At 36.2% G+C, this 27,289-nt stretch overlaps 1 protein-coding gene across 3 annotated transcripts; it reads left to right on the forward strand.

Annotated features, from left to right (window-relative positions):
• The first annotated feature begins 3,470 nt into the window (after nt 1-3,470).
• LOC141821884 (uncharacterized) lies at nt 3,471-27,063 on the forward strand. 3 transcript variants are annotated; one of them, XM_074709259.1, is made up of 11 exons: nt 3,471-3,720; nt 4,486-4,557; nt 5,999-6,123; nt 6,229-6,389; nt 8,327-8,396; nt 9,043-9,097; nt 13,712-13,795; nt 19,677-19,715; nt 20,973-21,019; nt 26,148-26,302; nt 26,391-27,063. In XM_074709259.1, exons 1-10 carry the CDS (start codon nt 3,604-3,606, stop codon nt 26,251-26,253), a joined length of 876 nt encoding a protein of 291 aa, XP_074565360.1. In that variant the 5' UTR covers nt 3,471-3,603; the 3' UTR covers nt 26,254-26,302; nt 26,391-27,063. The 3 variants fall into 3 exon arrangements, with proteins under 3 accessions (XP_074565360.1, XP_074565359.1, XP_074565361.1); XM_074709258.1 differs by lacking the exon at nt 26,391-27,063 and having other exon boundaries at nt 26,148-26,338; XM_074709260.1 differs by lacking the exons at nt 19,677-19,715; nt 26,391-27,063 and having other exon boundaries at nt 26,148-26,338.
• The last annotated feature ends 226 nt before the right edge of the window (nt 27,064-27,289 follow it).

Genomic DNA, 27,289 nt, shown 5'->3' on the forward strand with positions numbered 1-27,289 from the left:
CTGAAATTCGGCGATAATCCACGAATCCTGCTCGATCCCTTGTTATGTGCTTGGTCGCTCCTGAATCAACTATCCATTCAGGATTTGTTCGAGCAACTAAGATATGCGAACAAACATGCACAGTTGGAGAGCAAAGAAATTGGAGTACCTTTGTCGGCTCAGTGCATTCACGAGCGAAATGTCCCAATTGCCCACAATTATAGCATTTGGCCTTTGACTTGTCTCTCTTTCCACCGCGCTTGCCTCTTTGGCGCTTCGGTGCCTGCCCCGCCTTAGAACTGGATGCAACATTTTGCCTCTTCCTTTTGAAGTTCTTCTTTGGACCCTTCTTGCCCTGTTGTCGGCCTCCTTGGGCGACAAGGGCAGTAGCACGCATAGCTTCCTCGCGCTCAGCCTCTAACTCCACATGGCGAGAGATGTCAGAAAAATTCTTAATGCTCTCATTGTGAGTGAGGATTTGTTTCATGTGAGTCCAAGAGTCTGGCAAAGATCTTATTACAGCTTGCACCTGCTGCTCATCAGTGAGATCGTGACCTGCAGACCTCAAGTCGCGGATCATGCTTGACATCATCCTAAGATGCTCAGTCATGGTCTGACGGGGATCTTTTCGGAGGGTCTCAAATTTCAAAACAAGAGCCCTTAACCTCGTGGTAGAGGTTCCTCCAAAAGCAATCTTTAAGTTATCCCACATATCCTTGGCAGTCTTACACTTTTCAAACTCGCCAATCAGATCATCCTGCATGCTGCTCAACAGTGTAAAGCGCGTGCTGCGATCTTTGTTGAACCATGAGTTGTAAGCCTCTTGATCTCTTCGGTGTTGCGCGGTGTTGCCTTCTGCAGGCGGGGTCATGGAGGTAGTAATGTGATCAAGTAACTCTTGCTCGTTCAAGAGATATTGGATTTTTCGATGCCATATGTCATAGTTAGCGCCATCTAACTTATCCCCTTTCGTTAAGTCAGCAATAACATTCTTTGAGGCCATGGGTGAATCACTACATTTACAATAATAATGAGAAGGCTAAATTGACAATTCTACACATCAGTCTATTTGATTCAAAATCTACACTATAAAATTAAATATTCTCCATATAATAAGATCGAAAGTAGACTTAGAGTACTACAATCATCTCCCATTTATATAAGAATATTCAATATTATTAGGGTAATTTCGATCAAATAATGTAAAGGGAGAGGAACTAACATCTCTCAATTAATAAGCATGTATATACTAAACATGAATATTTAAATAAAAATTAACAGCAACTAATCATGTTCAAAAGATATTCTAATAATTTTGAACAATAATTAAACATTCATGTTCAAAAAATAATTAATCATGCATGCTTCAAACAATAATTAATCATGCATGTTTGAAAAAACTTTTCTTTAATAAAGGGTTCAACACATGATTTTAAATTATCGGATCATATATAGATTGCTTGAATATAAAGTGCATGGAAAAATTTGCATTATAAGATCAAACTAACTAATACAATTTATTGCATGGACTTAAATAAAACGATTTCATAATCATGAAGCTAACAATGATTCGAAGTACTAAGAAAATCATGTCTAAAATTGCGATAACATCATAATAGCTAAAACAATTATTTGGAGGCGGGTGGGAGTCATATCACGGCGCCAGGGAACATGCCGTATGTGACGCCGGACTCGTCGTACTGCCAAATTTTCATTATGGTGGCGACGAGAGATCGGGTCAGCATTCCCTGCTGGTCCACGTCCAATAATGCGGCTAAGTCGAGCTCGGCCACGAGGCCCGCTCAACAAAATCACATTAGAGCGGCGTCTTGCAAGACGGTCAAGTTCACGTCGCCGACGAGCCGACGCCCTCACGTGGGCCTGTTCCACCGGGAAAATGCGTCTGGGCATAGGTGGACCACTTCCGCGCACACCTGCAATAGTGCCTGCGCCACGGTCGCCTCCACGCTCGCCTAGGCTGCTGACCTCTCGGCGCGCCACTCGGCCACGGACGTCTCTGCGCCTGCGTGTGAGGCGTGCAGGGCCACTGTCGGGGAGTGGCTGCGGTCTGCGCGGCCTCTGTGCTGGGCCGCCTGGCCACCGCGTTGGTTCGCCCAGCCTGCATGGTGACGGGCGTCCGCAGCCGGCCAACTCGCGTGATCGCGGACTGCGCGACCTCGCGGGAGGCCGCGGTCGGCACGTCCGTGTGCGTTGCCGTGGGCCGTGAGACTTGCATGGTCGCGTGAGCGGCCGGCATGGTCATGGACGGCACGCCCGTCCACATGGATGTGAGTCGCGTCCCTCGCAGGCTCGCGAGCAGCGCCTCCGTCCTGCACGGGAATGTTGACCGAGCGAGTCGTGGGAGAAGCGCGCAGTGCTGCAACATAATCCCTTGCAGTCATCAGTCGCCGATATCCAATTGGCGCCACAGACTCCTGCGTGGGTGTTGGGCCACTGCCAACCATGCTATCCCCATTGTCGTCGGTGGCGATCTCCGTTGGTTCAAAATCATCTTCTTCCATTGCAGCAAGCTCTTGCGCATAAAGATCATCCGATGACATCGTGGAGAGAGAAATGCGAAAGCTCTGATACCAATGTTAGATCTTGATGGAGGTGAGTACCTTGTCCGTTGCGGAATCTCGTAGGATCGGGAAGAAGTCTACAAGAGTCTTCTTCGTGGTTTCTCGCTCCAAACGCCTCGGGATCCGATGGTGATTTCCCGTTGGAGAAGTCTCGTACCGAGAGAGAGGGAGAGAAGGGGAGTCTTGCACAATTCCTTTCCAAGAGAGGAAACTTGGCTTGCACAATTGAATGAATGGGGATGATATCTCCATACCTTTTATAGCAAATCAAAGGTTGCATTTGCAACCTTTCCCCTTCGGCAACCTTTCCAAGAGTTGCCTTTGGCAACCTTTGGAAAGGTTGTGCCCGTTGTGGGCAACAACCGGTGACAACCATCTTCCCATTTTGTTCTAGGATTGATTTTACTCACATGAATAATAAAAATGTCATCTCAACAACATTTTGATACATTTCTAATTTGAAAACAGATTTAAAGAACCAAACTATGTGAATGGAGACATAAATGATAATAGATCAATCTAAAATTTCTAACCAAATTTCTTATCTGATGATTGATTTGATCGGGTATGCAATTTATAGTCGTTGAACTTGGGGGTTAATTCGAATAGCCTTTTAGAAGTATCTATCGACTAGCAAGGCCCAAATCCTTTACCTTATAAGATAAAATCTAGTCTTTTTCTTGGGAGCATGACTCCTTAGGAGGGTTTAATAGTATTATGAGAATGTAGAATATGTTTGTTTACCTATGACTTCAAAAAGTTAAGTTCTTACTTGGTGGAAAGTTATATGTTTAAATTCTGAGGAGTATTTTGATAACCTTAAATTCTCTGGGAGCATTTTAAAAAAAAGATAAATCGTAAAGGGTGGAACTGAAAATTTCTCTTTATTTTTCAGCCACAAGTCTGCAACTCGGCACGGACGGCGAGTTGTTGCCGACCCACGCAGGTCTCGTCGCACGTCCTGAGGAGCGCGAGAGCGAGAGACGCAGAAGAAGGGAGGAGGATAGCGATGAGAGAGTAATATAGAAGCCCGTAAGATATCATGAAATTGCGAACTGCGCTTGTGCCCCCTTGCTCCCTCTCGCGTCTCCACATCGTTGGCATGACCAGTAGCAAGAAGTCTCAATCCAAAAGCAACAACAACAACCACGACCGCAGGGTATGTCTCACTCATACCCTCTCCCTCTTTTAACACTCAAGATGATAACAATGATGATTCAGCTGTTGGGTTGGGATTGTTTTCATTCTTGCTCTATGCTTCTTCGGTCCTTGCTAAGATAATTACTGTTTATAAAATAGGGCACGGCACAAAGTTTTATTCTATGTTCTGATTTGCTGAAGCATGCCACTATGTTTGATGAAATTTTATCCGTTTGCATTTCATGCATATCGATTGTCTTTCCACTTGCTCAGAAGTTTCGACATTTTTAAACGGTAAGAGGGGAAAAGTGCGATGAAAGCGACCATTTTTCTTTCTCCGTTATATAAACATAATCTGCTCTTGATTTTTGGATTTTTTTATCGATCAAACCGTGCTTTCTGTATCTTTCTGACTTATATTTTAGGTACTCAAGGAGATTAAATCGATTTTTTTTTGACATAAGTCAAAATAAGTAGACCAGTACGAATAACACATTGTTCCATTCAAGTTTAATAACTTAACCTGACACTGCGCTTTTTACGCAGGACTAATCCTTTGCATCAATTTAATTTATTTTATCAGCTATCATAATCTCATAAATAGGTTTGCAGTAGTTTGAATGTTCTAATAGTTTCAGTGCGTTAAGTACATCATGTGAAATTGTGGTTCTCTTCTTCTGAATTTGGCTGTTGGTTCTTCAAGTTGTATTTACATTTCTTATCATTTTTTGTTCTTTCCTCAATTGCATGGTATTATCAAGGATCTAACATCTCATTCTTGCAGAGTCCTGATCAAGTTCCACCAAGGATCACATCCAATGTCAAGCAAAACTTGCAATTTTTAAAGATATGGAAGGTGTGCCAGTCTTTTTTATCTTCATTCTTTCATTCAGATATCCTGTAACTACTTGTTGCTTCTGCATCATGTACTGGATTGTTTTGCCAAGCCCACCCTAGTTGGAGACTTAATATATTGATATATGCGTAGTATACTACCATACACAATGTTCTAGGGAAAGGTTCCTACAAGAGGGTGCTGGGTATTGTAAGGCGCACACCACTGTAACCTGCCACATGCATTCAATGTGAGTGTTCAGTTTGGAATGTTTCTTTGTGTAAACAACAAAGGAAAAAAGTGCAGATATATCATTAGTTAAATATTCGATTTTGTGCTAATTAGAATTTCATTCAAATGCTAAATTTTATAAGGGATGATAAAAGTTTTAGTGGTGGAAGTACCATGACAAATATCTAGGAATCATAATAACAGCAAGAAAATGGACCAAAAATGTGATTTTTGTCATGCACATATAAATTCATGTGAATAAATTTCACAGTTTGCATACCTATTATTGCATATCAGAACCTCAATGTTGAGCCAGGTCCACAGGTGGAACTCTGGGATCTTTGTGGTTGAAGATGTTTCATTTGCTATGGTGGAAGCAGCTGGTTCTTGCAGCCTTTTGTAATACAGTGAGAAAAATAGCAGCAAGAACACTGAAACTTTAGAAGTTATTTATTTTACATGCAAACTACCATCCTATTCATGCTTTCTTGGATGCATACAACAACAACCACCAAGCCTTTATTCCATTAAGTGAGATCGGCTATATGGATCCTCCTACGCTATTGGGCTAATCCTCTACTATATCCTCATCTATATTTAAATGAATTTTATCTTGTTTTGTTGTTGCAAATCAAAGTCTTCTTTGGTTTTTTTTCCCTCAATTAATGTACGTATTTGTCATAAATATATATATTTGCAAAAACCATGAACCAAAGCAAGGTCACAAAGTCTACAGCAGAAAAGTTTTTTTTTTCCTTCAAATATGGATAACTATGGATTTGGAATGCTAATCCTCTAGTGCAGTCAATGCATCTATTTCATCCTAACCTAGGAATTCTTATTAGATGGCCATGGTTATGCACTTTAAAGGATTTCTCTTATGTCCCATGAGTGTGAGGTTTGTATACTTATTCATAGAATCTGTCCCCTGCCATGTCAGCACCAGACACATTAGCTTTCCTTCCCAGTTCCACTATTCTTGCACTCATCAAACTGCATAGTTTTGAATTAGGTGATCTTATGAATGAACATATCTGGTCATACATATGCCGCATTAGCTACATTCAATCATTTTCTTCCATGTGCAAGGTTAATGGTGTAGATTCATGGCCTACTTGGAGCCATTTATAAATTGATGCTTAGAATGAAACAAGACCCGACACTGCATATTCCTCATAGTACACTATACTTGTTTAAACTAAAGTACGTAAAAGCTTATGCCTGACTGCAGGACATTCAAAGACAGAGTTCAACTCCCCTAAGGCCTGCCACAAGCTATCGAAAAAAGAAGGTAGTTAAAGAAGAAATTCCAAAGGACACAGAGTTCTATAAAGATCCAACTATGAACCTCTATTAGTAAGGACTCATACTAATTATTTGGACATAAAAATTAATGCAGTCACACTTCTGAGTAGTCACAGAAACATTGGCCATAGTTTGATTTCTAAGCTTTTTGTCCAGCATGAACCAGGGGTTGGAAACTGCTGTTCCAGTACTTCTTGTGGATGGATACAATGTATGTGGGTATTGGGCAAAATTGAAGAAGCATTTTATCAGGGGAAAACTTGACATTGCTCGCCAGAAGCTGATTGATGAGTTGATAACTTTTAGTGCAATTAAAGGTTTGTTGATTCTGACAGTGATAATTATTCTTTGAGAAATGATACAATACATGAAAATGCAGCATGATACACTACACTACATGGATGTGGGACCCAGGTCTATAGTGTATCATGTTGCATTTTCATGTTGCGTTTTCATGTAGTGTATCATTTCTCTATTCTTTTTCCCCTAGCTTATTCATATGTTTGTATGATCTCAATAAGATCTTGAAAATTTGTGGTTGCTTTTCTGCTGCCTGAAAGACATCTAATGATGCTTGCCATTGTGGTTGGAATGACAGATAATAATCGGTAACACAATCATCTTTTTAGAAAAGAAAAGCTCCCAGTTTAAGCAGACTATATGTTCATTATGGGAAAGTTAGCGTTTGGAACTAGGTTTTTTATGCTGAGGTATGTTATAAGGCAACTCTAAATAAGTAGAAAAACCACTGAATGGAACTTCAAGCCATAAGTCTGATGCAGAACATTGCATGCTGTTGCTAGTCTTGAGCTTTCCTTTATGCTTTTGATGCTTCTACTCTAGTTATTTACATTAGAATTAAACTTAGCTGGACATGATAATACCAATGATCTTATTGCCAAAACCAGGCTGAGAAGTTGCTAACATATGATAATGCAATAACTTCAAGAAAGTTCTATATGGCGATAAGGAAAAAAAGATGACCATTGCTATTTTGTTTCTAATTTGAAGTTAATACTAAGGTTTAACACATCATTTTATGATGGAGTTCTGTCTTGATCTGAAATACTACAGTTTTGATATTGTGTTGTACCTTCACTTGACATGCATTGAAGTATATTGAGATGAATTAAATGAGTTTTAATCCTTCAATACTCTTTACTTAATTATTGATTTCTAAAACTAAGCCAAATAATAATTAGATAATCAACTAAATGGACATTTGATTGTACTATAGCTATTGATATTCAACACACATCAAAGCATATGTTGAGGTGTGTCAAGATAAATTCACATATATTTTACTCATTTAATTCTTTTTTTATTTTCTATACTTCATAAGACTATCAATTAGGTAGGTCAATTAAAAGAATTTTTACTTCAATACTTGCCAAGATGAATTTATAATAGTTTCACTTATATAATCTTCTTCCAATTAGCTTATTTACTTTTAAGAATAAACCATGGTTTTCAATTTTGACTCGTATCGTAGTTTCAATTTATGACCAGAATGATACGGTTTCAATACCGTATCGTGCCGTACCGACAAGATTTCAGTATTTTTTAAATATAAAATATATTAATTAAAAATAATTTTTAACCTAAATATTAAAAAATAAAATAAAAAATAATTTAAAAAAAAAAGAAAAAAAATTGTGGGATCGTAGCACCCCCGTGAGTTGTAGGATTGTGGCACCCTAGCGAGCCATAGGATTGCGGTGCCCTTGCAACCCCACGGAAATCGCGGTGGGATTGCGACGGCTTGTGGTGTTAGTGCTGGGCTGTAGCGGGGCAGGCGGAATGACAAATTTCGCTCGTGTTGTCCGACCCGGTACAAGATTTTAAACCTTGGAATAAACTATAGCAAGATAATCATTTCAACTAGAATTTTGAAGAAAAAGTTATAGAAAAATAATAAATATTACTTGAATTCATATCTTGACGTGTCGGAGTGTGCCAAAGCATGCCTAGTATCAGCTTGCTACATTACCTATCCATATGATCAACATGGGTGACACAAGAGATTACACATGCTGACCAATACTAGATTTTAATAACTTATTGGAATGATATTCCAGTGCCGCTTGACACAACATCAGATTTTTAACTGTTAATACTTTCTTGTATATAATCCTCTTAAAGATCCATATCTAATATAGTTGAAATATGTCACTGTCATTTTTGTTCTATCAATTGTACTAATTGATAAAACATCTTTTTATGTCTTATTCTGTTGCCTTTTCAAGTTCTACAGAAGTAAAAGTGGTTGTAGTGTTTGATGCTATGATGTCTGCACTTCCAACTCATAAGGAAAACTTTGGAGGGTAAGGTTATTCAATGATGGTTTCCTACATTTCCGTTGATCATTTGAGTTAATGGAGTCTTTACAATCCCTTTTGGGATGTAGAAACTGTCATGACAAACTAATGCCTCATTGTTATGGTTCTTTAGTATTGCTATTGGTGACACTTGTTTTATATTTCAATGAAAAAGCCATTTCTTTTGAAATTCTTAAAAAGTGTGAGAAATTTGTGTGCAACGTCCTAATTGGCTTAAATGCAGAATCTTTATGGTTGTAGTTTATCACAAACTTTTAGGATAGTGGTTTTTGTAATATTAATTTTCTTGGTACCTCAAATATGCATGTAGGATGAGATATTCCCTATATCCCGTTCTTCCATATTTTGTTTGTTATCTTTCAACTGGTTGAGCATGCAGTGAGGTTGTCACATCATTGTGTTGCATAATTGGTTTTTGCTATATTGCCTTTTTCATGTTATTTAAATTCTCACAAAAATTAATTGGCTAAAAAATGCTTGCGCTCCTACTCTTGTCATGAAACTAAGCTAGTGAACTTACAATCAATTTTCTATATGTACACTTTTTAGTAGAATATGGTCAAAATTCATCATAATATAATTTTAAGAATCTCCTTATGCTATTCTGACATTCAATTTTATGATGGAGCAGGATTGATATAATATTCTCATGTGACACGTGCGCTGATTCTTGGATTGAAAAGGAGGTCCAATTTTTGTGTTCATATTTTTCACTCTATTTAAATTTTCTATATTCAAGTGATTATTTATTTATTTTAGCCTGAACCCACCTAGTGGGATAAGACTTTGTTGCTGTTGTATATTCAAGTGATGCAAATGTTAGAAAGTATAGTGATTTTATAATGCAAATTCACATATGTATCTTAGCATTAACTTCATAAGCAAATTGTTTTCTTTTTCAAAAAATGAACAAAATAAAATAATTAGTCCTTTTATTTGATAGCTCATTTTTTGGAAGTAGGGAACTTGCAAAAATTCAGTTCACGTATTTATCTACACAATTATCATGGGCAATGGATCCACTTGATCCAATTATCATGCTATGACCCAAATTAAAATAGAATGCAACAACCATGATAAAACAACCTTTAGACTCCTCCAAATTAGTAGCATACACTATCCTGTCATAATCCAAATCCGATAATGAGATTACACTCTCTTGCAGTTTACCTAACCACAGAAATGATAACAAGGTGTACAATGATAAGAAACAACTCTGATCTCTAAATAACTTATAGTTTTGAAGTTAAAGATAATCATAATCAACAAACCAAGAGAATCTTACCCCAAAACAAATATTGCTAGCAATTTTCTGATAAGAAGAAGGTTAATAAATTTACTTGAAATCCAGAAATGAAATAAGAAGAATCAAGAAGATGAGGGTGCTAAGGAGGGAAAGGTCGGCTGCTTGCTGGTGTTCTCGTGTGGAGAGGGTATTGTTGGAAAAGAAAGCAATAAAAGAGAGGGAGAAAAGGGGTCTGTAGAAAGGTGGTGGTAGGGTTGAGAAGTGCACGATGTTGGGCATAGAAGAATGAGAAAGGAATATAGAAAAAGGAGGGAGAGGGTTGTAACAACTCGCCCTAACTCTAAGTAGTGGTGCCATGCAAAAACAAAACAAAGGGAGAGGGAGAGACCGGGAGAGATTGTGTGAGAGAGAACTACTAGGGGGTGGGGATGGCTAGCATTCACCGGTGGTTATGGTTATGGATGAACGATGCATGAATGAGGGCGAGAGGCGGGGGGGGGGGGGGGGGGGGTGACATTATTGGGTCGGGAAAAGAGAAGGATTAGGAGAGGGGATAAAAGAGAATATCTCGATTGAGAGTTATATATATACATTGCTAACCTAAGTATCACAGCTAAACCAAATTATCCCAAATAATAATTTGGTTAAAGCTAAATCAGCTAAAATGAATCCAAATAGTCATTTTGAACTCACATGACCATAATTGTCATCTTATTTAATGGGCTCCACCTAATCCTAATCTAATTATACCCTCAAAGATCAAAATAGTGGTTTGGTTTAGCTTAATTTGTGTCTAAAAATTTGAGAAAAATAATTTAAAACATAAAGATTTAAATAAGTTAAAATTTGGTATCTAAGATAACCGAGGGAAAGGTGATGTGGGACTCACTTTGTTTTGTCATTTCTTTAGAAAATGCAGAGAGGGAAAGAAAGATGGTGAACATTATTGTTATTATTGTTATTCGTTTTCTCAATATATTTCCCCCTCAAAATGTTTCAACCGAATTGGGTGTAAATATATTAGAGATATGTTACACAGACTTGAATACACACAACATGTCTTACATGCAATTTTTAGAAAGTGGGGGCATAGAGATTCATTGAAAAAAGAGTTCAAATTTAAGGCATGAGTACGAAGATACAATATATATATATATATATATATATATATATATATATATATAGGGTTATAATGTGTACTTTATACTTATATATAATTTATTTTATATAGGATTAACTAATTAATCTAGCATATCCTTTATTTCAATTCTAGCAAAATGTTTAAAATTTTTCATCCTACCACAAGATACTCATATTGTTTCAAACTTTTAAAATGATGATGTAACATTATCCCATGTTAACAAACAAATTGCAGGCATGTTAACATAATTGGGTCTAGAAGTATAAAAGTCAATTTTTTTGGGTAATAAATTTGAAAGCAAATCATATGTAGAAAGGAGATTATATGTTTAACATTCCACTATAGCATACACACAATTTGTTTGTTGATGCTGTATAATGTCACACCATCATTTTAATGGTCAGGAGATGAGAACTTAACATGTGTTGTGTTTGAAGCAAAAAATGTATGTTGTGTTAGATATTAAAAATTTTAAACATTGTGCTAAATTTAAAATAAGGTGGAAGGTTGTGTTAGATAATTGATTAATTCTATATTATACCATAAATTAATTCATCCCTAGCTATCCCCACCCTTGCCCCCATGCTTGCCCTCACATGATCCTTGACCCATCCACTCACACTTGATCCTTGTCCCCTCCGGAAGCTAACATGAGAGTTGTGCAAACACAACATAGGCAGTACTTCAAGCACCTTGATGAACACTCCCTAGTGATAAGAACCCTTACACAAGCTCCCCCTCTCCCAGTGATGAGCACACTTCTTAGTTCTTCCTTTCCTCTTGAAACACTATCAGCTTCCTTGTTGAGACACAAGGTAGGTAATTCTCATTATCTTCTTCGCAATCGTCATCCTTGATTTCCATGTGGAGAACAAAGTCCTCAAGTCTCCTCATACTCTTCCTCATTGAGACACAAATGTAGTTCATAGAAAGATCTTCTGCACTGTTGTATATGCTTATACTCACCAACGAAGCACTAAAAAAAGGATAGAGTTCAATGGCCCATACTTGTTCACACTAGCTTCCATCCTAAGACTATTTGTCATCGTATGAACTTGCTGAAAGTTTATCACCACTGTTGAATTAATCAAATTGTCATCAGTATCAGCAATCCTTTCAAGCCATTGATGCACCAAAACTGTTGGACTGTGTTTCCTTGAAGGGATAGAAAGTGGCGAAGAAAGAAATGTTGAAAGGGATAGTAACAGTTCCTTGTATCAATGGCTCGAAAGCTTGCTGAGCTGATGACAATTTGACTTGCTCAACAGCGGAGATAAAATTTCTATAAGCTTCTGATATGAAGCTAGTGTGAACTTGTATGGACCATTTTATGCAACCTTTTTTTATCGTATTTGATTATGAACATAGCCAAGGTTGGTGCAGATGATCTTTCTGTGAGCTTAATGAGTCTTATGATGGATCTGAATCCAATCTGGAATTCATTTACCATTTTAATTCTTCTCCCTATTTGACTGGTGGGCATGGACATAGGCAGATTGGATAAGTGAGTAGCAACTCAGAAGGTGGGCCAGCAAAGGTCACATGATGATGACACCTAATATTTTAATTAAAACACATATTATATAACAGTAATACCAAAAGAAACAATTGCTGTTATTGGTCTTTGGCTGTAGATATCATAATATTTTTCCTACAAAAGTTGTATTGTATTGGAATTGAACCATAATTGTGATATATGATCAGAGTCAAGGTTTAAAATATCGAGCAGTGCCGGACTTTCGGTCCCGGACCGGAATGATATAGTTTCGGTACCATATCATACTGTGCCGGTATAGTTTCGGTATTTTTAAAATATAAAATATATTAATTAAAATAAAAAATTTAATTTAAATATTTAAAAATAAAAAATAATTTTTTTGATAATTTTATAAGTTTTAATAAAGTCTATTTAAATTATCCCGAACTATAACTTTGAACTATAGCTAGGAATTGATTATTAAAACCTAATTAAACCCTAAGTTTTAAAAATAAAAAAAAAAGAAAAATCGCGGAGACAGCGCCGCGCGGCCCCCGTGGAGCGTCGCTGGCCCTGGGCGGCGCCTCCGGCGGTGTCGCCGGCCCTAGGCGGGGCATTCAGCAGCTTCACTGGCCCCGGGCGGGGCCTCCGGTGGTGTCGCCGAGGCCTTGCGACGCCTTTGGAGGTGTCGTCGAGGCCGCACGGCGCCTACGGAGGCGTCACTGAGCCCAGGCGACGCCTCCGGAGGCGTTCCTCAGTTGGAATTTCTGTGCCGGCGCTGTGCCGGTGCCTCGGCGGAACGAAATTTTCGTTCGTATCGCCTGATACGACACGAGATTTCAATTCTTGGTCAGAGTCACAAGTCTCAACATCTATATACTCTTTGTCCTTTCTTTAAGACTTGGCCTAGGAGTGAGCATTTGGTTAAAACCGAACCGAAGTTGATAAAACCGAACTAATCGATTTTTTTTTTCAATCAACCGAACTGACTGATCCTTATAAGTAAAACCGAACAAACCAAACAAATAAAAAATTAGTTAATTTGGTTGATAGCCGAATTAACCATTTTTTTTTAATTTGGAAAAATATTAAGATTTTTTAATAAAAACTTAATTCGTTTAATAAAAAATAAAAAATATTAATATTTATTATTATTATTTAATAGAAAATCGATAATTGAAACCGAACCGATTTAACCAAAATAATATATTTTAAAAAAAACCTAAACTTGTGAATAAACTGAACCGAATTTCCTAATTAGTTCGGTTCAGTCGTTTATTTCGGTTGAACCAAAATTTTACTCACCACTAACCTGGTCTGTTTAGCTTGTTACTTTTCCTGTACTTTTTTTAAAATTCTAGTTCTTCTAGTTGCTACCTTGTGAGCTCCTCAACTTTAAGTTTGACGGTGAGGCAACTGTTTACTGGTACATGCAGGTAGTTGCTTTGAAGGTTGATGGGTGTCCACGAGTCTGGGTTGTGACATCTGATGTGTGTCACCAACAAGCAGCTCATGCAGCAGTATGCTCTTTACTGATATTAATTATGCTTATGCAAACCTTTCTTAGCTTCTAGCATTGCCCTCGTTTCTCTTTGTTCCAAATTAACATGATTAAGCTATTTGCATTTGCATAATTCCAAACTTCCAATAGTCTTATATCTAGTTATGGAGCAAGTTAAACTTATTCGATTCAATTCAAGGTGTGGTAAAAGAGTGTTATCAGCGGCATGATCTTTGCTATCATATATATAGATTGGTTAGATTTCGCATGGGCACCTCTCTTATTCTTGTATCCAGATTTGACATAAAATTGAGTTGAGAAGGCTTCAGAATATATTTATATTTCTTGTTTTCACTTGTTTGTGTCAACCCTTGTGATTCAAATTCATATTTAAGCTTGAGTACAGAATGTGCTTGTTTAAGAAGCCTTTCTAACCATTCTGTGACTTTTAGATGTTGTGTTAATCTTTTTTTTCAAAATAGTTATAGAAGTATATGTATAATTTATTTTTATACATCTATCCATACATAAGGAACATGTAAGGCAGCGATATAGAAATAACTCAGAAAACGCAACACAAATCTTAATAATGATAATAACATAAAAGTCTAGAAATTAATTAGAGTTTAAGGTTGATAGATCTAATCTTGATCCTAGTACCTCGATATAACCCTAATTATAACACTTAACTCCCACTCCTAATGAACAACAATTTATTTGCCCATCCTAAATTAGATACATCAACTTAAAATAGAATAATAAAATAAAAATTTTACATTGCAATTTTCCTCGATCGACGAAATAAGACAAGTATTTTGTTGATATGAAACACTCAACCAAATCGAACCTAAATAATAGGTCGTGATTAGTTTAAAATAGATTATTATTTTTCAACATTAGCAATAAAATTACTCACCAAATTCTTACCTTCAATTTAATTAGTGCACGAGGTGAGGTTTAGCAATGCCTGAGATGCCAAGCAACAACTATGCCTAAGGACACAAGGAAATTGAGAAAATGAAGAGGAGATGACAACAGTGGTATTTGCTTCCTCTCCATTCGGTCAAGAGTGCCTTGGTGGTAGCTAAGAGCTCATGGAGAGGGAGGAGAGAGATAAGAAAAATGAGAGAAAGGGGAAAGAGAAAAAGGTCGACGGTCAGCTCCTCTTTGTTTGGTCAGGTGGAGTCCTTGGTTTGGTTGGGAGGTGGTTGTTGTGCAGGAGTGAGATAAGAGAAAAGAGAGGGGAGGGATGAAAAGAGGGTCGGCAATACCTCTCCCTTAGCTCAGTGGTAGTGATGCTCAGGTGGCAGGCGACAGTGTCTAAGCAAGCAGAATGAAAAGGAGAGAGGAAAATGAGAGATATAGTAAGAGGGAGAGAAGTCGATGGAGAGGGGGAGGTCAATGATCGGTTGGGGTTGACATCTATTTCGACAACGCATGTCACGTGAAGAGAGTGAGAGAAGAAAGGAGGAGAGGGTGTGATGGTGTCTAGTGAGGAAGAGAGACACGCGGGAGAGAGAGAGAGAGGAGAGAGAGAGAGAGGAGAGAATATACAATCCCAACTTCTTAAAAAATCTCATAATTTGTCCCAAGACTACTACACCAGGCTATTCCCACTTAGAAATTTGGTTCACCCCTAAATTGGCCAAAACAAATCCAAATTGACCATCATTTGAATCCTTGTGATCCTAATTACCATGCCTACCTGATGGATTCCATCTGAACTCAATTTGACTTCAACTTGATGCCTAAAATGTTTGGTTCAACTTATTTTGTCATCTAAAAATATTTTTAAAAATTAATTTAAGACGTGACAAATTAAATATGATAAAACTCAATATCTAATATAGATATGAAAAAAAGTTTCTTAAGCAGATTATTTTCATAGCAATCTTTTCCTTTACTTCTCTTCTGTTGGTTACCTAAAATAAGTCACCTATAATTTTTCCTAAAGTAGGACATCGTCTCTTTTCTTAAAAAGGTTGGTATCTTACCTAGCCTTTCTCAGACTCACTAGAGAATTACTTGTATTCTAGTTCTCCTTATACAACACCACCTCAAAAAAATCTTGTGCAAGAATTGTTATCACCAAAAAAAAAAAATTATGTCGAAGATGATCTAATATTAGAGAATTGTGGATCTTTTAAGAACTCCAATCTAACCAAACTATGAAATAATCCAATTACAAAATTCTGAAAAAACCAGTCTAAATTAAACTCCTACCAATGCTTTCCTACACTCTAAAATAAAACAATTACCAAATTAGAGATTTCCTTCAAAACTTTATTGTCCTAAAGCACCTACCATACTAAACTCCTATAAAGCAAAAGAGCTTAAAATCAAATATAAAAAAAGACACCAATCATAGGCGTGTAGTAGAGAATTAGGAGATAGCATCGGAGAAGATGACTTTGACATATATTGCATTACAACAAACACCTTGGAGCAATTTGACAAAACTCATCTTTGTGATTTGAGTATCATCTATATCTAGATGTTCTTTCCAATTAATCAAGCTTTCATTGGTAGCTAGTACCGTCAATGGTTCAACTCTTAAATGGAGGTGTCGATTGCACTGTGGGGGAAGTGATGACACTGGTGAGTTGTAAGAACACAACTATGGGCAAATCAATAGACAATGAGGAATTTGAGTAATTGTTTCAATTTAGTTGATAAGTCAATAATATAAGCATTAGCACTTTAATATTTCTCACAACATGAAAGGGACCAATGGAATGAACATGAAATTTCTTAAAGGAATTTTATAAAGTTCTCACGGTGAATATGAACAAGGACATAATCTCATATGTTGGATTCTTTATGTTTATGATGTGCATCAACATATATTGTTAAGTTTCATTACTTAATGTAATTTTCTCCTAATATCAGTATAAATTCTCAAATATGCTTAGCAAAATTCATAGCAAAGTTAAAAGGATGTTAAGTTGTGGATAGAGTAATCAAATCAATAGGTTGATGAATTTTATGACTATAAATGACTTCGAAAGTACATGCAACAATAGATTGATTTAGAATATTTATTATAGGAAATTGGTAATCGGAAAAATATAAACCTAAATTTTTGGTTTTTCGCCTACTAGTCACCTAAGCAATTTTTCTAATCTATGATTGGCACTTACGTCAGACCATCAATCTATGGATGAACCATAGATGAAAATTTAGTTCAAATCAATATAGGGTCTTCAAAAGATATTACAAAGTTAGCACTCCTACCTCACCCCTATGTAACCGATCAACGTGGGTAAACTATGCAAACTAATAGCTTCCTTAAAGAACAACTTAGCCACATGAAATGCATCATATGTTTTGTTACAAGGAACAAAACGTGCTATCTTGGAGAACCTATTTATGAAAATTAAAATGGAGTCATGATTTTGATTGATTTGGCTATCTTAAAATGAAGTTCATGCTAAGGTTTTCCAAGGTTTATATGGGATATATAATGATCCACAAAGACTTCTATTTTGCTTAGTGGTTTTGGTCATCTAACATGTGTGACATTCAGAGAATATTTTAGCTACATCTAGTCTTAAGGATGATCAGTAGAATCTATTATGGTTAAGGGCTATGGTTTTGCTATTCCACAGTGATCTGCAAATAAAATATAATTTCCAAATTAAAATATCTCTAAGTGAGGTCCAAGGAATAGATGTGTTTGCTTGAATAGATAATTGTTCTTAATGAAAAAGTGCACTCAACAGGAAGGTTCCCATCCTCAATATCTTGAAAATCATTCTGAAGTTAAGACATGTGGGATTCTTATCCTTGAGGTGCTCAAATTACTATTGTTGTATTCATCCATGTAAGGAAGACACAATTCGGTTCAATGCAATGATAGGTTTATTATCCTCGCCGATGCCAAGTCAATGCTTCAAGATAAAAGTGTGCCTTTGGGGAACTTAACTCATCTAGCTTCAATCATTTATTGCCAGAATGTAATATGAACTCGTATTACAACAAATAAAAGTGCCAATGTCTTGAGGCCTAAAGATAAGTAGAGTAGTGTTGTTGAGTCTCATGAGTTTTTTTTGCTGAATAAAGGAATCAAATGCTCTTCTTGGCTGACAGTACCTCTTAGTTCTACTGCACACACATTACAAGCTATCTTAAATCGTTCTAGAAAGGTCAAAACATTTGAGAACAGTTGGCTTAGTCACTCTTTCTTTCATTTCGTAAAGACTATAAAAGGGATACTTTAGACCAATCTTTAATCACCTTGCTTTTGTAGAGATTTGTCAAGATGCTCTATGCATAGATGATAGATTCAAGGAAGTGAACTTGGTTGTAATGATGAGCACTTCCTCTGATTTAGGGAAGTTACCTTACGTAGAATGGTCTCAAAGACTAAGTAAATATGTTCTAATTGGGTGGTATTTGCTTTATTGTATATTAGAATGTCATCAAGGTAGAATACTAAGAACTTTCCTATAAAAAGGATTTATGAATTAATTCATCATCTTGTTAAAAGGCTTTTGGCGTTGAAAATCTAAACATGACTAGCATTCATACAACCTATCATGTGTTTAAAAGGTAGTCTTCTCTTCATGATCAGTTTTGATGCTAATGTGATGATACCCACTATGTTAGTCTATTTGACAGAACCATTGTGTTCCAAGTCGAGCACGCCATCAAGTTTAAGTATGGAAAACATGTGTTTTTTTACAGTGATTTTGTTGATCATGACTGTCAACTCATATTCTCCAGACCTCCTTTTTATATTTTAGTTAGGTGGAGACCACATCAAAACTCATGCTTTCCCTAATAAATCCTTTATTCAAGATTCTCACGACTTGTCTATTTAACTTAATGCTTTCTTGGGTGTTTATGTGGTAGTGTGGAAGATCTTACAATCGTGATCTCGAAGTAAGGCTTATTACATGCTAGATTGTGTGGATACGTGGTATATCATCAAACTACCCTTTAGGAGTTATAATTTAAAACTAGCATAAGATCTTAGATTCAGGGGATAGCTCTCTAGTGAGATACTAATCCCAACATGAATGGCTAGGGCTAAAACTACTGCCACTCTTGGATTCTTTCATTCTTTTTCTAAATTGGAACTGTGTAAGAAGGTGAAGGAATTTCCTAGAAGATTTAGCTGACTTTATATATGGCTTGGGCTTTGGTATAACTAGATCAGGTTTGGTTGGGTATAATTTGATTTTTTTGTCTATCATGTTTGAATATATAAATGTTTTCTCTTCTATAATGAGTTACTAAGAGATCATAAGCCAATGCCTACCAAGGATATATAGGCAACTTCATGGAAGGGACTTTACACTATATTTTATTGAGCAATAGGGACCAAACATCTCTCTGACTTCACAAACTGAAGAGGAAGGTTGCTCAGGTTGGCTCGCTAACAAGAACAAGGTTTATGATTTAACCAAATAAGAACAACTTTGTGGTGTCGGTGCCAAGTTGATGCAGCACTACCACAAACAAATCTCATATGGAGAATTGGAATCGCTAGAGAAAATTTATGCTAAAATGGACTAGCATGGAGAATTGATTGCCTTTATAGACACTATCCTAAATAAACTAGGGAATAATCCAATTGCAAATATGGAAACACCCAATATAAATTGAACTCCTACCAAAAATCCCAAACTGAAAATTTTCTTTTAAAAATTTATTCTGCTAAAGAGGAACACCCACACATTAATCTTTTATAAATTAAAATCTTATAAAAATAAACTTCCTATTTTTCATCATTTCACTATCAAAACTGTAGTTCATAATTGCAGGTTTTGATTAAGTTATTATAGGTGGATACTTGATGGTATTTTGAGCAATAGTTGTCACGAGTTTCTGTATTGATTACTATCCCAACCTCCTTCCCTGGATATTTGGCTTTTACTATGCATTTACCTGTGTAGGGCGCTTTTGTTTGGAGCTGCAAAGCATTGGTGTCTGAGGTGAGAGATGGCCACTTCCATTTGCATCCACGACAAGCAACTTATAGAAAATCAAATTTTTTTTGCCGTGTGTTTGTTGGTTTTTAACTGCAGAAAGCAATATGGTTAGTTAAGTCCATGCAAGCCAAGCAATGTGGCTGTTTTAGTTCTTTGCTTTCCATATGTTGTCAATATGGTACTATATCTCTCATAGATTGTCATTTTATTTTGATAATCACTAAGTTTCTTGGTAAAAAGTGTCCAGAGGCACACAAACTGACAAAAACCACAGGATGTGGAAGTTAACCCACTTAGTGATAAGATATCCACATCTTCTACCACCTTAGTGCCTTTTTGTTTGAAGATAGAAAGTATGATACATTTTAGGAAGGATGAATGATAGCAATGATGGATGAGGTTTAATTTTTTGATCGCGTTGTTTACATGGGAGGATGGAGAATGCTACTTTCTTTATCTGTTTTGGAGGAAGACTAGTGTAGTTGTTGGCATTTTAGGTGTTTGTGGTGGTGAAGTTGTAGAAGAAGATTTTAGATTTGTAAGAAATTGACATATGGTGTATTTTTTTTTTCCAAAGAAGAACTTTAATCATTCAACACCTTCAAAACTTCATTTTCCACTAACATTTGGGCAAAAAGAAAATAAGAGAAACTTGGTCTACCTTTCATCTGTTACTTTCCATATATTCCATTTAATTTTTCATTGACGTAAATGAGTCCTAAAGGTTACAACATCTATTAAGTTACTTGAGGCTCCTGAGAACTGTTGTAGAATAAGCCTTCTTATCCCTGATCACATACTTGGATAAATTACCCTGCACAAGATTCATCAATTAACCTACCTCTGATTCATGCTTCATATCGAATACAAGTAATTTAGATGGATTAGAATACTTGTTCTAGTTCTTTTAATGTTTTATGAAACATATTTATTATTATGTTTCCATTGATTAACCGTGTTCACTTAAGTGGTTGCATATTATGTTTGAAGGTGAGTGAAACATGAACCCAACCTATCTCTAACATATTTTACCATTGGCACTAAAAAATACATGATTGTCAATATAAATTTTCCTATAACTCGCCTATCTTTTTGACTCTTCCTAAGAAAATTATTTTGGATGAAAAGACAACTGTATATTGTAAAAAAATTTGCTTCTATGGTACTTCTTGAAGCATCTGAGATAAAATAGTTCCTTCGCATGCTATGGAATTTCCTTGGTGGGTACTGCTAGATGTTTTTTTTTGCTCTATTTTGCAGATCAAGGCTTCGCAGAAGGAGTTTGAGCAAATACTAAATGAACAAAGGTAAGATTTTCTAAGTTGCTTGTTTCTCTGTTTTGTTATTTTTTGTTTGCTTGCATCTTATCTATTTTTTCGAAAAGGATTAGAAATCTCATGTTATGTTAGGCAATACAATTAAATTGTATCATTATAATAAATTATTGAAATCCAATTCTGATCAACACATGTAGCTCTTAGCTTGTGTTGATCGTGTTGATATTGTTATGTCCCAACACTGAAGTCCAATTCTATTTGTCTCCCATGATCCACTCCGCCTTGCTTCCTACATGGGGCAGACATGAGAAGCTAAAGATCCACCTTGTTCCCCCTATATTTCCATCCCTAGAAGGACATTGAACTATGGTTTAAAATCTCGAATCGTATTGGAGTTTCGGTTTATAACAGGAATGATACGGTTTCAGTACTGTATCATGCCATGCCGATATAATTTCGATATTTTTTAAATATAAAATATATTAATTAAAATAAAAAATTTAATCTAAATATTAAAAAATAAAATAAAATATATATTTAAAAAAATGAAATCATGACGCCTACGCATGGTAAATAAATAAAAATTTTATTATATATTTTTGGAATTAAAATAAATAAAAAAATAATATATATATATTACATTAATGGGATAGTTTTATTAGGATTTGATTAAGTCTGTTTAGATTATCCTATTTATAACTAGGAGTTGATTGAAATTATTAATCTAAGTTTAATTATTAAAACCTAAGTTTTCTTTTCTCATAGCACCAACGCATGTCCCTGTCGTGACCCACGCGCCCGCGGGCATCCCCGTCGCAATCCGTGCGCCTGTGGGCATCCCCGTCGTGACCTGCGCATCCCTACAGTGACCCGTTCGCCCCCGCCACGACTCGCGCACACCCCTGTTGTGACCCGCGCGCTCGAGGGTGTCCCCGTCACGACCCATGGGCTTGCGGGTGTCCCTGCAGCGACCCCGTGGAGTTCGTCACGGGATCGCGGTGCCTCCATGTGTAGTGCAGGCGAAACGGTAAATTTCGTCCAGGAATGAAATTTTAAACTATGCATTGACATCTCATCTGTGATAACTCCAAAGCTCTACGATGATTTGGTGTAGCTCCATAAGGATTGTGATGATCGCTAAATAGATCCCCAACTAGAACCATACAACTTATGATAAAGTTCAATTAAGTTTTTCTTCTACTTGCAAATAGCTAGATTAGGACCGCACAAGTTTATTGAATATTTTCTTCAACTCATGAATAGCTATGTTAGGGCTGAACTCGTGAATATCTTCCATCCGTTGTGGAAGAAGCCACCAAATTTCTCCTCCAAGCAGTTGCTTCCTCCTCTTCTTTTTTATCTTTCTTCATCTCCTTCCTTCGCCTCTAATTCACCACGAGTATTATGTGTTGGCGCTCTTACATGATACGGTAACATCTCATCTCAATCCGATTGCCACCGAAACTCTAGCTTAGAATGAGATCTTAAAGAAAATATAGTCAATGCTAGAAGAATAATCATATGCCTTTGTTTTGCTTTAGCAGTTACTTTTTACCCTAATTGTTTATTTAGGACCCTTCTTTGTTTTGCTTTATTATATTATTTTGCTTCTTTGTTCCACAACTACATATCTTATTGGACGGTCTATTCTTGTTATTGGCAGTCAATTGGTGCTTGTGATCTCTCTCATGATCTGCTGAATACAACCAGCTAGTGGAACTTAGAATACATTCCTTTGGGTGGTTGTTCTTAGCCTAGGTTCAATTGACAAAACTTGCTCGATTGGTTAGTTGCAAGCATCTTGACATGGGCCTTGATCTTCAAGAGAATGTTTGATGCATCTTGGTATTAATATAACTAGCAGATATATTTACCAAGTCACTAAGAGGTCCTCGAATTGACTACATATGTAACAAGCTGGGAACATATGATTTATATTCTCCAGCTTGAGGGGGAGTGTTAGAATATTTAGGAATAAATATTCTTTTAATTCGTTTTTTTCTTTATAGAATAATTTTTCCTAGAATAAGTCCCTATATTCATATATAAATAGGGACTTATGTCTTGTAATATCCCAAGGGATTCCATAATATTTTACAAATATATTATGGAAATTAGAATTTCAGTGAAAATAAATTGCAACTAGAAAGTTTACTATGAACATGGACTGTGCCTGAAAAATCGTTCCATTGTTAGACAGGGACAATGTCACTGAGCTAGTTATACAAGGAAGCCAACCTGAAGGTAGCAGCCCATTTAAGTTAAATGAGGTCATGAAGTGAACTGTGCATAGGGATATTAACAAAATTTTCTTTTGAAACTCGATGAAAATTTGAAGTTGATTGGATGTAGGGTGATGAGTTGACCTGCTTTGGTATATTTGTTGTCTTGTCCTCTCCACATTATGAGGTGAGTTTGAGATAAAATTTTAAGTTCGCAAATAGACAAAGGATAGGAGATAGTTTATGCTTGCCCCATTTGACCATATGGTATAGCTTGCAATAAGAAGTTAAAAGTAGAAGTTACTAGGAAAAAAGAGAGGAAGTAGATGAAAGAAGAGGAAAATGAGCAATGTTTGAGTTGATCTTCCCATTGTTTTCCTTTTTGAACCAACCCAAGTTTTGGTACTAATACCTCTATTGACTCAGTTTGAACTGAAACAACCCCTGGCTCTCAGGTTAATCAGTTGAATCAGCAGATCCAATTTGATTTGAAGCAGTTGAAGAGGAAATGCTGTGTCAGAAATTTAACCTGTATCCAATATGCTGCCCCAACCAAGTACAAGATTTGTCCTAAGATCTAAAGACACAAATTCCTAGACCTCGAAAGTATTCATACACAAATGAAATACAAGTTTCTTAGACCTTGATGACAGTCAAAGATTTGAAATTGAAAAATTGACACTCTTTGGCATACGACCATGGAATCTTGACATGCAAGCTTTAGTGTTCCAACTGGTTTCCATAATAGTTTTGGAGTTCCCTTGCAATTTTTTAAGTTCCCTATACACACTTTAGATGTTCCAGGCCTTTATGGGTTCGTTTGTGCTCCTAGAAGTTCTTCTAAAGTCCTTCAAAAGCTAGATGGTTCTGCATGATTCTGTCTTGGTTGAAAAGGACTCAACTCGGAAGCTTATGAAAGGTATTGGTTCAAAAGAGTTTGTGGAGTCATGATACTTCTTGATGTTATTCAGATGTCAGATTGGCATGTTGTCTCATTTAAGGATAATTGTTGCAAGAACACAGTAGTAGAAACAAAATGAGCATAAAAAATGTCATCAGTTTTCTCATTGTTGGTTGGATGAGTTGGAAATTTGGATTGGTTGTTACTTGCAAAATACTAGTTGACAAACAAGGAAACTCAAAAGTTGAGGATGAAACTCTGATTACATGGTTTGGTATAATGTTTTTACCATTATCCTCTTTCACCATTTCGGTATAAGTTGTTACTCATTATGTTGCACTTAATTTTTTCTACCTGATTTATGCTTATTTTAGGACTTTCTTAGGTTTCACTCATTATTAGTATGTATGCACAAGAATAAGTAAGCTTACAAGAGCATTAACTAGATTTTCTTATAAAGAAAAAGCAACATAGTAGCGCAGGTTTCAACATAAGTCAAGGTTTAAAATTTAGAGCCGTGCTGAAGTTTTGATTTATAATTTGAACAATACAATTTTAGTATCGTATCATACCGTACCAATTCGTTTTCGATACTTTTTAAAATATAAATATATTAATTAAAAATATTTTTATTAATACTTGATTGTTATATATACTTACTATTGAGTTATATCCGAGATGTTAAATATTGAATTAAGTTTTAATATTATCTTATGAAATGTTTGATGCTTATTGAGTAAAAGACAATTTAGTTAGTTTCACTAAGTATATATGACAGGATCGGTTTAAAGTGAATTTAATTTGAATTTATTTTAATCAGTTTAAAATTAAACCAAATTTATGTATAAAGTAATTTAATTTATCAATAGTAATATATTTTATAAGTTTAGAAATTATATTATATTTAAGTTTAAAATTTTTCTTTGTTTACCTAGTGGATAGATGAAGGAGGGGAAAAATTAACTATCCTTAAACTCACATTTTTTTCTATTCTTGTGGAAGAATGAAGGAGGGAAAAAAAATCCATTGTACGCAGCCTTACCTTGCCTTTGGCAAGAGACTGTTTCCAGGATTTGAACTCGTGACCTCTAGGTCACATGACAGCAACCTTACCGTTGCACCAAGGCTCCCCTTCAGGGAAAAAAAAATAATGATGGAGGAAAAAATAAACATGAAAGATGGAAAAAATTAATAGATAAAGGAAGGAAAAAAAATAACAGAGGGAAAGAGAGAAAGGATAGGAAAAGGAATAAAAAGATAAAAAACAAAAAATAGAAATAAGGAAAAGAAAAAAAATAAAAAGCCCGCCGCACGGCTTCCTCTACGGCCTCATTGTGGTCGCATGAGGTTGCACTTCGCAATCTCGCAGAGGCCATCGTGAGGTCGCAGCTGCCTCCTTGGCCTTGTGAAGGTTGCAGTGAGGTCGTGGCTTCAACTTTGAGCCTGTGCTGGTGTTCGTTTGTGGGTGTAACAGTAAATTTTGCTCGTGCCGACTGACATGGCACGATATCTTAATCCATGATATAAGTCATATGCAATGGTGTTGGCTGACTTGGAAAGGAAGAGAAAGAAGTACAGGAGACAAAAAAGAGGAAGAGGAGGAAAGAGGGAGGTCTTATATTACCTAAGACCTTGGATTCCTTCAGTTTGTCAGAGAAACTTCTTTCTCAGCCATTGTAGCCTGCTGAAGCTTTTCTCCAGGGCTCCCTAGCAAGTTCATCAATTGCTGGAGCGCACCTTCTGCTTGGTGCTGGCGTTTCTGTTCTGTCGTCTCTATGCTGCTAGTAAAGACTGATCATAATTTTGATTTAGACCATAAATTACAAGTTTGCACTGGACCATATTTGGAAACTTAAAAAAATGAGTTGACTGCATTAAGAAGCCTAGACATTATTTGCTAATCTGTTATAGTAAATAAAGAACCTTAGTTGCCGTGTTCTATGAATAGATACTGATTATTAGATTCATGCGTGCAAACTGTTCTAGAAATAATAGACCATCAGTTGCTGTTATTTCATTTATTTGATTCTGCCAGGTCAACTTCCATGCAAGGAAAATTGCTTCAGCACAATTTAGAACCAGAAATAGTTCATGCTCTAAAAGATCTAAAAAGAAAGCTTTTAGAGAAAGAGTCGATTTGACCATCTCTTTCTGTTTGGTTCGATCAATGGAATTATAGACTCAATTTGGGTAATTTCTCCATTTTCAACTAAGATATCTTGCTTATGATTAGTGTCATGTTTACATCATTTGTCTTTACTTGATGCTGCTGTGCCAGAATTTAGATCCAGGAGCTAGAAATTGTTTTCCTGAACTGTGTATCACGCTTCAATAGCCATCAGGGAAGAAGATAAGAATTAACTTCTTCATATCTTTGTTAACTTAATTTCCCCTTCCTGTCATCATAAAAATCTTGCATGAATTTGACGCAAGCACTGTTGTATTATATGCTTCAGACAAAGGAAAAATCATATAATGATATCGTCACTCCCTGGATATACTTTTCAATAGCGCTGTTATGTTGATGGTGGCACAGGAAAGTTAGCCATCTACCACTAGTTTGGAGTACATGTATTAATTAAATTTAACAATTTTCTTCCTTGAAAGAAGTTGGAGTATTAATCTACAAAGTTTAACATTTTTTTTCCATTAAAAAAGCTAACCAGGTTAGCATCAAATAATGGCAAATGCAAGCTGGTGGAGACACGATCAGAGCTATATAATATAACTCATCTTCAACTGGGAGCTTTAAGGTTTATTCCAAATGCCTTTGTTCTGTTCATCTTTACATGAAACAAAGGCCGAAGCATTGCTTTTCATCAGTTACAAGTTAGCTAATCTTGCTTTTGCGTTAGGTAAACTCAATCTTAATAATTTTCAGAGTTTTCTTGTTCTATGGATTTTTTGATGACATGGACTACTTCAAATGAAGTGATTGCAAACCATGATAGGCGTAAGCACACAGCAGTTGAGTTGTGCTAGTCTCGAGCCTTCTTGGTTGAGGGTTGACTGAAGACAATCAAAATACAAAATCAAGTTATTGATATAAAGAGCTATAGCAATCCTCTACAAGTGCTCTTATTTTGAAAGTATGCATAATTATTTCATTGTTATTTCTTCAGTCTGTTTGACTCATTTGGTCCTTCTGCCTAGCCCATTAGTTCATTTGAACATCTG

The sequence above is a fragment of the Curcuma longa genome, chromosome 2 (assembly GCF_044706935.1).
Source record: "Curcuma longa cultivar G26 ecotype Majalengka, Jawa Barat chromosome 2, ITB_CL_G26_1.1, whole genome shotgun sequence".
NCBI classification, from domain to species: Eukaryota; Viridiplantae; Streptophyta; class Magnoliopsida; order Zingiberales; family Zingiberaceae; genus Curcuma; species Curcuma longa.